At 30.3% G+C, this 11,522-nt stretch overlaps 5 protein-coding genes across 5 annotated transcripts in view; 3 read left to right on the forward strand and 2 right to left on the reverse strand.

The window, feature by feature from the left end:
- Positions 1 to 1,648: 1,648 nt before the first annotated feature.
- LOC108570740 (SWI/SNF-related matrix-associated actin-dependent regulator of chromatin subfamily A-like protein 1) lies at positions 1,649 to 4,595 on the reverse strand. Its single transcript, XM_017932644.1, has 11 exons — positions 4,172 to 4,595; positions 3,946 to 4,061; positions 3,754 to 3,863; positions 3,531 to 3,665; positions 3,268 to 3,445; positions 3,024 to 3,187; positions 2,798 to 2,962; positions 2,557 to 2,718; positions 2,370 to 2,477; positions 2,119 to 2,293; positions 1,649 to 2,041 (listed from the first exon to the last, which is right to left on the reverse strand). The coding sequence occupies exons 1-11, from the start codon at positions 4,593 to 4,595 to the stop codon at positions 1,649 to 1,651; spliced, it is 2,130 nt and encodes a 709-aa protein (XP_017788133.1).
- Positions 4,596 to 5,719: 1,124 nt separating this feature from the next.
- Positions 5,720 to 7,340, forward strand: LOC108570675 (serine/threonine-protein phosphatase 2A activator-like). The gene is made up of 8 exons (XM_017932567.1): positions 5,720 to 5,768; positions 5,839 to 5,924; positions 6,036 to 6,239; positions 6,300 to 6,517; positions 6,595 to 6,719; positions 6,797 to 6,897; positions 6,983 to 7,090; positions 7,209 to 7,340. The coding sequence occupies exons 1-8, from the start codon at positions 5,738 to 5,740 to the stop codon at positions 7,338 to 7,340; spliced, it is 1,005 nt and encodes a 334-aa protein (XP_017788056.1). The 5' UTR covers positions 5,720 to 5,737.
- Positions 7,341 to 7,655: 315 nt separating this feature from the next.
- Positions 7,656 to 9,190, forward strand: LOC108570676 (protein 60A-like). The gene is made up of 2 exons (XM_017932568.1): positions 7,656 to 7,689; positions 7,944 to 9,190. Exons 1-2 carry the CDS (start codon positions 7,656 to 7,658, stop codon positions 9,188 to 9,190), a joined length of 1,281 nt encoding a protein of 426 aa, XP_017788057.1.
- A 302-nt stretch (positions 9,191 to 9,492) lies between these two features.
- LOC108570677 (alpha-methylacyl-CoA racemase) lies at positions 9,493 to 11,044 on the reverse strand. Its single transcript, XM_017932569.1, has 5 exons — positions 10,937 to 11,044; positions 10,671 to 10,812; positions 10,444 to 10,587; positions 10,100 to 10,346; positions 9,493 to 10,000 (listed from the first exon to the last, which is right to left on the reverse strand). The coding sequence occupies exons 1-5, from the start codon at positions 11,042 to 11,044 to the stop codon at positions 9,493 to 9,495; spliced, it is 1,149 nt and encodes a 382-aa protein (XP_017788058.1).
- Positions 11,045 to 11,414: 370 nt separating this feature from the next.
- The window catches only part of LOC108570743 (cyclin-related protein FAM58A), a 1,249-nt gene continuing 1,141 nt past the window's right edge, over positions 11,415 to 11,522 (forward strand). Inside the window, exon 1 of the mRNA XM_017932648.1 lies at positions 11,415 to 11,454. Coding sequence (XP_017788137.1) covers positions 11,417 to 11,454 — 38 coding nt within the window. The 5' untranslated portion in view covers positions 11,415 to 11,416. The remainder of the gene's footprint in view (positions 11,455 to 11,522) is intronic.

Genomic DNA, 11,522 nt, shown 5'->3' on the forward strand with positions numbered 1-11,522 from the left:
CACACGGTTTGAACCAAAGAACAATCATTAGTTTAGGAAGGAACACTACAACGAACGTTTGTGCGGTAAATATTCAAAGTATGGCCTTTTACTACAGTCATATAAGATATGCAATAACGTAGGTACAAGCTGAATCACACATTAAGGTGAGTGTCACTAGTCGTAGGGACTTTTGGTAGATGACGCTCAAGAGTTCATGGCGCCTGGGGTATGTCATAGCCAATGAAAACATCATAGAAGGATAGTTCAAAATTTTAAAAACAAAACTTTAAATATTTCAAATTATTTATATTGTAACAACCATCAACGAAGACGGCGATAAAAAATTTCCATTCCGCAAGAGGAAGTGAGAGGGACGACTCTCTATCCTCGTCGTCAATCAAATAATCGCGAAGCTATAGAAGTTTCTAGAAGAAACTAGCTTGCGATCCGCGGTAGACTCGCGGTTTCGCGCGGGAAAACACTTAGCGACGCGTCTTGTTGATAAGCCGCGCTTCATTAGCAACGCTCAACTATAAATACCACGGCCGCGGACGCAGCCAAGCATTCTTGCTGATTGCTGCGCAGGTGTTTTGCAAATTTTCCTGCCCCAGCTATTTCTCATTATTCATGTTACTAAACCACTTTTATTTATTTTAGAGTGTAAGGAGCGACGAAACTCCAGGAAACTCTGCGACCCTTCCTCCCTCACCAGAGACGTAATAGTCTGACAAAAAAAAAAAAAAAAACGCAGCCACGCATTCTTGCTGTACTCTGCTGGGAGAGAACGAGGTATTACCATTGGTCGCCGTTCAGAGTGGGAGAGTACGAAGCCTAGCTTTCGGACGCCCTTACAGATTGCTTAGTACTTCTGGTGGTGTGGAGAGAACGGCTGGACTATCCGCCGGTCGTCTCTGAGAGAGAGTACAGGGAGGTTACCTGGACGCCTGAGAAAGCTCGGAGAGGATTGCTTAGTACTTCTGTTGGTATGGAGAGAACGACGGACTATCCGCCGGTCGCCTACCAGGAGAAGTGCGGGTGGACGCTCCGATCATACGCGTATCACTTAAATATAGGAGAGTACGAGAGCTATGTATACCTGGGTCGCTCCTGGAATGGAAAGAACGGCTGGACTATCCGCCGGACGCCTTCCAGAGAGCAGAGTACAGGAGGCTCACCGGACGCCTTCCCACAGTAATTGTTATAAATCGTTTTATCCGTTTCGTTAATATTGTAACGGGAGAGTACCGCTGCTTAAAGCCAGACGCCCGAAAGCAAAAGCAACAGCTCGAACACTGCACTGATTTGTTCGAAATTATTTTGTACCAAACATTTAACATGTATCGACGAAAGATAAATAAACCTTTTGTGTGTTTTTTCCCAGATACCAAAGAATATCCTTGCATTCCATAAAATCCTACTACAATATATAAAATATTCTGTATGTAATCCTAAAATAAAATGCAGCTTATTATAAAACACCTTTACTTCCTCTAAAAATAGATTTTTAAAATTATTGAAATATCCACCTTCTTATACAAAAATTTTATTATTAATCCTAGTTATAATGTTTATAAAGAAAATTTAGAAAATTATAAACGCTTTTATAACTTGAACCATTTATATAATTCTCATAATGCTAACAATATATCATATAAAAATAAATTTTTCATTTCATGTCATCCCAATCACCAAAGTCTTCTTCATTGAATTCAAGTAAACCTTTAAATTCATCTGTTGTTGCAGGAGACAAACTTTCTAACGAGATATTTTCACTATTTTCGTTGCTTTGTACAATTTTTTCGTCAGCTTTATATTCGTATTGTTCCTTGTCTATAAAAATATCTAAAGTTGTTTGCATTGAACGTAAGGCATGTTTTGTAACGTCAATATCTTTAAGTGAAAATTCTTGATCAAGTCCAGCTTCATTTAATACGTTCATTTTCTTCTGGATTAATGGCCATAAATAATCATCTGACGTTTGTTTCGCAACCAAATACTGAATCAAAACATTTTCATTTTGACCAATTCTATGTGCTCTATCTTCTGCTTGACACAGAATCTGTAATAAAAAATATGATTGATGTAATTTAATCTTAAATAATTATAATTTTGGAAAACAATAAAAGTGATAAGTACTCCCGGATTCCAAAACAATTCTGCAAAAACTACGAGTTGCGCAGCTGTCAACGTAATCCCCGCATTTGCTGCTGTAATTGATAAAATTGCTGCCACATAGTCTTCGCAAGATTGAAACTTATCAACTTCAGATTTTCTACGTTCAGGATTTGTAGTACCGTCAATTCTAATATATCTAAAACATATAAATCAGTTACACATAAATAAAAATCTTATCTTTGTATATGAAAGCAATAATTACAAAGAATTACTTTATTTTCATTGATTCTGCAACATCACAAATGGCATCCAAAATATTACGATGATGGGCAAATATAATAAACTTCTCTTTAGCTTTAAATAGTTTTGAGATATAATCACTAAAACATAATTATTATTGTAGCTCTTAGAAAAGTATGTATAATTTTCGAATAATTATTAAATAATAGTGTAATTTACCATATAGCTTTCTGTTTAGCAATACTGGATTCATTATAATACTGTATAAGAGTATTATGTCTTTTTACACCAGTTAAAACATTACGTTCTAAAGTTTTGGATATTTTTAACATTTCCTTGGTACCAGCTTGTATTAAATCTGGATCTAGTATAACAATTTCTCTACAATTTTGATTAATAAAACTAATATCTATATTTGTATATATTAAAATAAATCAGTGTAACAAATTTTGTCTCCCACCTCTTTTTCTTTGGTAATTGATTTAAAACGTCATTTTTTAACCTTCGAATTACGCAAGTGTGTTTTAATAACAATTGCAATTCTTGCATGTTTGATGACCCTAAAAAAACCCATCCATATGAAGCTTTTTCTCCTGCACAATATCGAATACCATATTCCTGATATCTGCGTAAAAACGACATTCTTACTTAGGCGTACATTTCTTTTAATAAACATTTTATATTACCCCATAAACGTAGGCATTATAAGATTTATCTGAGAATATAATTCTATGGGCCTTGATAGAGCAGGAGTTCCAGAAAGCAAAACAACATGACGTGCTTGTGCAACTACACATTGAATAGCCTTAAATCTTGCAGTGTTTACATTTTTTAAAGCATGAGATTCATCCTATACATAAATTTACTTATTCCAATAAACTGTAAGAAATAAGAAATTATATTCAAAAACAAAGTTATCCAATAACATACCAAAATAACAAAACCAAAGCTTCGGCGTGTGAATGTATCTACGGCTCGCACTATAAGATCATAAGTTGTAATAACAATGTTGTTATTATCCAAAAAGTCTTTTGTACTTGAATAATGATGAATGTACTGTGCAGGCACTGATGGCAAAAATGTATATATTGATTCTGACCAGTGATATCTGAAGTCACAGAAAAACCACTTTTATCATTTACAGACATATAATGAAATATATCTATATAATTTGCAGTTTTTCATTTTTATACCTAACGGATGATGGCGCAACGATAAGTAGAGGCCAATTACTTCTGAAGTTGTGTGCAATGCCTAATGCTTGAATGGTTTTACCCAGACCCATGTCATCAGCAATCATGCAACGACCAGATTTAGATATTCCATAGCTTATGATAACAAAAACATATTCATTATTAATTTTGATACCGTTTCACTTTAAACATTTTAAGAAATTAATAAACCATATAATTATACCATATTCCTTCCCGCTGAAAGGGCATTAAACTCTCTACTAAGTGAGGATCAATGTTTGATAAATCTATATTATCAACAATTTTCTCTGAGGTAGAATTTTTTCTGAATATCTAAGAAATATTTTAAATATATAAATCCAGTGACAATAATGTTTAAATTTAATTACATTTCCATTATGTTTAAATGTTATACCTGAACAATTATCTGTGGTATTCCCACTACTTGTATGTCAGCTTTGAAATGAATGATTTTCTCCATTACAGTTTCATAATCTTTTAACAAAAAATTCCAGGTTTTTGTTTTCATGTCTGAAACAAGTGCATATAATGCACACTGTTACTTTTAATACTTTTAAACTTAAAGATTAAAGTAATAATAATATTGTATTGAATATACATGGATATACTTCCTACATTACCATATGATCTACTTGGAATTGTTTTCAATGTTTCAATAAGTGGAACGAAGTATGATGATGTTTCCAATGTAAATCTTTCATCAGTTATCATGTAACATTTTCCTGTAATGCGAGATTTTTGGCCAAAAAAATTCTGTGTTGAAATAGGATTAAAACGTTCCTTGTGTTTATTGAAGTTTGTATTGCTTTTATTGAGGTTATTTCCAAACTTTGCTTTGAAGTCAACATATTTTGTTGCACCATTTCCAAGAGATTTAGTGACATTAATTGACTTATTTTCCTTGACAATAATATTGCTATTACTAGAAAGAATATTACTTCTAATATTTGTAGAGCCACTCAAATTACTTTTTGACTGAGCATGTTGTTTACGTTGTAAGGCTAACAAACGCTTTTTTTCTATTTCTTCCTGAGAATAACTCATGCCTACAATATCATATATTTAATTTAAAAATTTTTGATAAAAAGCTGCTATATTTTCATTGTATTGTAGTTACAAACCTGGTGTATATAAATATTCTTTTTTATAAAATTTGTATACTCAATATAATATTGAAAATATACAACAACGCACATTATCTTTCCATTGTCCACTGCTTTATAATCTTAATTAGTTTATGTGAAATTGGAATAGTGACGAATTATATAAAATTTATAAACAACTGATATACACATTTTCACTACAGTATACAGCAAAGCTGTCCAGCAGTAAAGCGCTTTGTACGCATACTTCCTCTTCCATGCATATCTTTCACGCACTGTACCTACGTCGTTAGAAAAATTCGCGACATTAACGATTGTGAACTATTGACTTTTGTGGCCTGTCATTCAATTACAAAGCGATTAAAAAAAGTAATTCTTTTCCTTTGACGATTTGTAATTTACGCTACCGATGTTTCAAATTCATTTTTTGCTCTGTTCTTTTCATATTCCTTTGCTAGTAACTTTGAGTTTGTAATTCATGCTAAAGCACAATTTTGAAAAGTGTACTTTGTGACATTTAAACTTCTTCAACGTAACATTAAAACATTAACAATATTAGACAGTTATAATTTATAACATTCTGTTATTTACTTTTAGATAAAATTTAGTATCTAGGGAAAATTGTTCCTTTATAGTTAAACTATGAGGATCGTAACAAGCTATTTTCACTAACTTTTATACATAGTATGATTGGTTTTGCTTTTAGGCATAGTGAATTCATGTATACAAGTACGTGGACATCGTTTGGAGTTTCGTTTCAATTTTAATGATTAAAGATCATGTATTATCTTAGTTTAATTTCTACTCTTATGAAGCTTTGTTATGACAATATGTTTATTAAGTGAAAGCGTCTTTAATGTTTTCTTTTTCAGTTTTGACGATCGTAGAGTTAAATTCGTATGCCTCTGGAAACTCTATCGCGAATACTTAAAGTGATTTAAGTTTTAACAATATTACATGTATGTAATTCAAATGTTTTATAATATTATAATACGTATATAATTCAAGTACGCCTTCTTCTTTTTTTGAAAACAGTCTAGATTACTTATTTTCAATGAATGATAATTAAGTTCTAAGATAACTATGATGTCAACGTCAAAGTTACCGATTTCACGTATGTATTTTATATAAATACGAAATGATAAATTAGTAAGATAGAATAATCATTTTCAAATATATTTTAGCCGATGACCATGAATTCGTCATCCCGAAGAAGTCGATTAAAATACCGGCTGATATGACAGTTTGGGAAAAGTCAGAAGCGTATTTTGTAAGAATATTTGTATCACATATTTTTCTATTATACATTGTTATAGACTTCAATATATGAGGATATTTAAAAACTCCTATATACCAAATTCTTAAAAAAATATTTTTGCAGGAGTATTTAGGATTTATATTAGCCTTAAATGAGTCAGTTCAAGGAAAAGCATTAACCGTTGAATGCTCAAAAAGTCCTGTAATAGAAAATGTAATTCAAATGCTTAATAAGTTTGATGAATGGATAACAGAAATACCTCCCACTGAACAGCCTCAACGTTTTGGTAATAAATCATTTAGACTATGGCATGAAAGATTACAACAGGTAAATATACATTATTTTTACATACATATTTTCAAAGTCTATTGATTCATTAAATTTTAGAATGGAATAGAGGAGTTACAACAAGTAATTCCAGAAAAATTACATAGAGCAGTACCAGAAATAGTTCAATATTTATATGAAGGCTTTGGTAACCCAACACGCATAGATTATGGCACAGGACATGAAATGGCATTTTTGATGTTCTTGTGTTGTATGTTCAAAATTGGTGCTTTCACACAAGATGATAAAGTTGCTGTAGTTGTCAAAATATTTAATAGGTAATGTACTCTCCATTTAGTACAAAGCCTAGAATTTTTTATATTTGCGAAAATTAAAATAATTTTATTTTTGATAGATATCTGGAATTAGTACGCAGATTACAGTTAGTTTATCGGATGGAACCTGCAGGTAGTCATGGTGTTTGGAGCTTAGATGATTACCAATTCGTTCCATTTATATGGGGAAGTGCCCAATTGATTGGTATAATCTTTTTCACATTTTTATTTTTATTATAAAATATTAAAAGTATATATTTACATAACACATGAACATTACAGGACATCCTCGTATAGAACCACGCCACTTTGTTGAGCCAGACATTATTCAGGCTTTTAACAAGCATTACATGTTTCTTGGTTGCATTGAATTTATTGCAAAGGTTTATACATACATATATACATATACACATAGTTACATGATTATTAACATGTTTTACATTTAAAAACTGCTAAATATTATTGTAGGTAAAGATAGGTCCATTTGCTGAACATTCAAATCAGTTATGGAATGTTAGTGCAGTGTCTTCATGGGTCAAAGTAAATAGTGGTCTTATTAAAATGTACAAAGCTGAGGTAAACATTTATGGCTTTTAATGATTTTACATATAATAAGAAAATAATTTAAGTGATTATGTTGTGTATATATATATATATATACATGATATATGTTATATGATACTTTAAATATCAGGTTCTAGCAAAATTTCCTGTTATTCAACACGTTCTATTTGGTTCTTTACTACCGATAAAATCGGCATCTGCTTCTGCTGTTGGAAAAGAGCCTCGTCAAGATCAAGCTGCGCAATCATCGCGTCCTCAGTAATAAGATTATATGAATACGCTTCATATTTGTTGATGTAGTTTGTAACAAACATTCAATATTTATAATAAAATTGTACATTGCAAGTATTTGCTAAATTTTAAATTATCTTATCAATAATTTTATTACAGTGTGTTCAGTTTGTCAATTTGTTATTATTAAATAGTGGAAGATTATAAATTTAAATTTTGCAAGAAGTTAATTGTACTAAATAGCAATGTATTAATAGATACTTTAAGAATTGTCTAAGATAATGTATGAACTATTTAAAATTTATTTATTGTAAACAATATTATAAGTTACAGAAAATTATTCATAATGTATAAGGCATATTGTCATGAACATTGCTTCAGTATGAATACTTAACAGATTATTTTTGCATTTCACCCAATCTATAATTTGTTTGTATACAAACATGTATCTACTATAGAGAGTCCTCTTACACGAAAGTAAACATTGTTTCAACAAATATTTTGTGCAAAAATTATTAAACAAGTTAGAAGTAATTTAATAAAATGTAAAAATATATAAAGTAAATTACTTGCTGTGAAATATTAAAATTTTTATTGCATTTGAAAAACGAAATGTATAAAATATACTTTATAGAAATAATATTTCTTCTAGCAATAATATATCTAGCAAATTGTGAAAGATCAAGTGGCTTATACATAGATAATGGATTCAACCAAACAATTCTACATAAAATTGCTAGTAATGAGCAAAGGCGAGACATGGAGCGTAAATTGTTAAATATTCTAGAATTACCTGATAGTCCAAGGAGAACTGTACGCCGATCTTTAATGGTGAAAAGATCGGCACCAAAATTTTTGTTAAACATTTATAAGAACATTTTATCAAATGGTACAGATATATCAATTCAAGAAGAATATGGGAGTGTAGAAGAATTCGATTTAAGTGGTCGCGATATTAGTATAATTGAACAAAGTGATTTAATTATGACATTTGGTGCTCATAATCCACACTCAGGCAATGCATCTAAAACTAATCGTGGCAAAAGAATTTGGTTTGATGTATCAGAAGTGCCGAGAGGAGAGCATATTATTACAGCTGAATTGCGACTATATCAAAGTTTGGATAAAAGTGTTAAATTTAATAAAGCTTATACCATAGCAATATATAGGGTGGCTCGAACGAAAGATGGAGGACGAATTAAGCATTACATTGATTCAGTTAATACTACAATAGGTACAGAAGGCTGGATAGCACTAAATATAAGTGAAGCTCTTGAACATTGGGTTAAATATCCAAAAGAAAACCGAGGTTTATTTTTAGCTGTGCATCATGCTGATTATACAGGTCACATTATAAGACCTGATGATATAGGAATTATAGGTGTTTTAGGAATTCCAGATAAACAACCATTTATGGTAGGGTTTTTTAAAACTTCTGCTAATTATAGTAAACGCAAAATATTACATAAACAAAAAAGAGATGTTGAACGTGAAAAACTACATTTTAATAGTGTAAATATTCAAAATAATCCCTATGTTAATACTGTAACAAAAAAAAGAAGGGAAAATGTATGCAATATTAAAACACTGTATATAAGTTTTAAAGATCTTCAATGGCAGGATTGGATCATAGCTCCAGAAGGATATGATGCTTATTATTGTAGTGGAGATTGTAATTTTCCATTAAACATTCATATGAATGCAACCAATCATGCCATTGTACAAACTTTAGTACACCTTATGAAACCACATGAAATACCAAAACCATGTTGTGCACCTACAAAACTATCACCAATATCAGTACTATATTTTCTTGATGATAGCAATGTTGTCTTAAAAAAATATAAAAACATGGTTATTGATAGCTGTGGTTGTCTTTAAACGAAGTAAATAGTACTCTTTAATACAAATTGTTTAGTTTTCAATTTCTTAGAACAGTGACAATTTTTTAACAGTTTAAAATGAGGACAATAAGATTTCAATAAATGAAAGAATTGATATTGCTATTAAAAACATATATTTATATCACATTTATCACAAAGTATTAAAATGATAGTATATTCGTAATAAAATATTTTAATAATAATAACATGTATAAAAATATTTTTGAATTATATGATATGTAGTTCCATGTATTTTAGTTAATGTACAAAAACATTATAACAAGAATAAAAAACATATGCTTAAAGCATAGAACGTTTCATTCCTTGATGAACAATTTCGTTTACTATTAAACCGGCAATTTCTTCAGATTTAAAATTTAATTCTGTAAGAATCTCTATAGTATGCTCACCAGGTTCAGGATTTTTTTCATATCCGTTGGACGTTCCGGGAGTTCGAGACAAACGAGGAGCGGGGTTTGGAATTACTGAATCGCGACTTATAGTACTAAAGGTATGCCTTTCTTTATTATGTGCATGAAATGCAACATCTTTTAAATTTAGAACAGGTGTTACACAAGCATCTGTGCCATCAAATAAAGCACACCACTCAGCTTGCGATTTTTGCTTAAATATTTTTTCTAGTTTTTCACGATTTTCTTCAAATTTATCATATTGTGGCATTTCATCTAACGAAAGACCAAGTTTCTCTAAAAATATCTCATAAAATTGTGGTTCAAGTGCTCCAACACACATATATTGTTTATCCTTTGTTTCATATGTTTCATAAAAATGTGTTCCAGAATCTAATCTATTGAGAATAATCACAAATATTATTCATCTATTTGTTTACAATAAAAGAAAGTAAATGCAAATAAAGTAAAGAGTGTTTCAGTTTAAAAACTCTTACATATTTTTACCACGTGGGTTTCCCCATAGTCCAGGTACTTGCTGAGATCTAAACAACCAACTGCCTAAATATGCTGATCCATCTACCATTGATGCATCAATTACCTGACCAATGTTACTTTTGCTACATTCAAACAATGCTAGTATTATTCCAAAGGCACACATTAATCCACCACCACCAAAATCAGCTGCTAGATTAACTGGTGGTGTTGGTTTTTGACCATAACGTCCAAATAAAGATAATAAACCTAAATAATACTAAAAGTAATTTAGAAAACCCTCAAACATTTGAAGTAAAACAAGCAAGTGTAAATTAAAATTAAATATGTTATAAATTTGCAATACCAGATAAAGCTAAATAATTGATATCATGTCCAGCCATATTAGCATAAGGTCCAGTTTGACCAAATCCTGTCAGTCTAGCATATATCAATTTCTTATTTGTTTTCATAAGTTCTTTTGGTCCAAGTTTTATATTTTCCATTACTCCTATTGAATTAACATTATATTAGATCATTAAGACAATTCTTCATAAAACTACAGATGTCACAATGATACAAAATAATACAAACCAGGCCTATAAGGGTCTATAACTACATCACTTTGATTACTTAATCTTTTAAATATATTAACACCTTCATGAGTTTTTAAATTTAATGCAAGTGATCTTTTTCCTTGACCAAGAGAATCAACACTACCATAAGACCCACTAATCTATAGAAAACAAGTATTATTATATTAAATTACATATGTTAAAGTTATTGTGTATAAAAACATGTTATACTAAAGTGGAATTTACATAGACTGAAATAAAATAATAGTTGTATTTTAATTATACCTTATCTACTTTAATTACTGATGCACCAAATTCAGCTAATATCATTCCACAAAAAGGACCTGGTGCAAGTCCAGCTAATTCTAAAACTTTTATACCTTTTAAAGGCATATTTGTAACAAGATACTACTACAGGAAGTGAGACAGAATGAATTCAAAATTTTTCTGCGCAATATTTACATTAATTACCTTAGTATCAGTAATTCAAAAAATGTGATTTTAAACAAGTTACAAACACTATCAGGCATTACGCATTTATAAATATATGTATTCATTACCTTTTCATTTAAATATAAAGATATAAGTCACGTAGTTTAGAACTTTTTTCAAATATAGTTGCTTTAAGGTTGGTAGTAAAATCTCTAGCGAAAAAATGAATATTGGTAACATTGGCACGCAGTGTGTGGTAAATAAATATTGTTGTAACCTGTAACAAAATAAATCTTATTGATTATAGACAAATTCAATTACAATATTGTCAAAATGAATCCAACGGAACCAACCAGTACTGAAACTTTAAGGTAATTTAAAGAATACAAGAATTATTTAAAATAATTGTCTTTGTGAGAATTTATAGTAATATACCGGC

Source organism: Habropoda laboriosa, unplaced genomic scaffold, assembly GCF_001263275.1.
Source record: "Habropoda laboriosa isolate 0110345459 unplaced genomic scaffold, ASM126327v1 scaffold87, whole genome shotgun sequence".
Classification (NCBI taxonomy): domain Eukaryota; kingdom Metazoa; phylum Arthropoda; class Insecta; order Hymenoptera; family Apidae; genus Habropoda; species Habropoda laboriosa.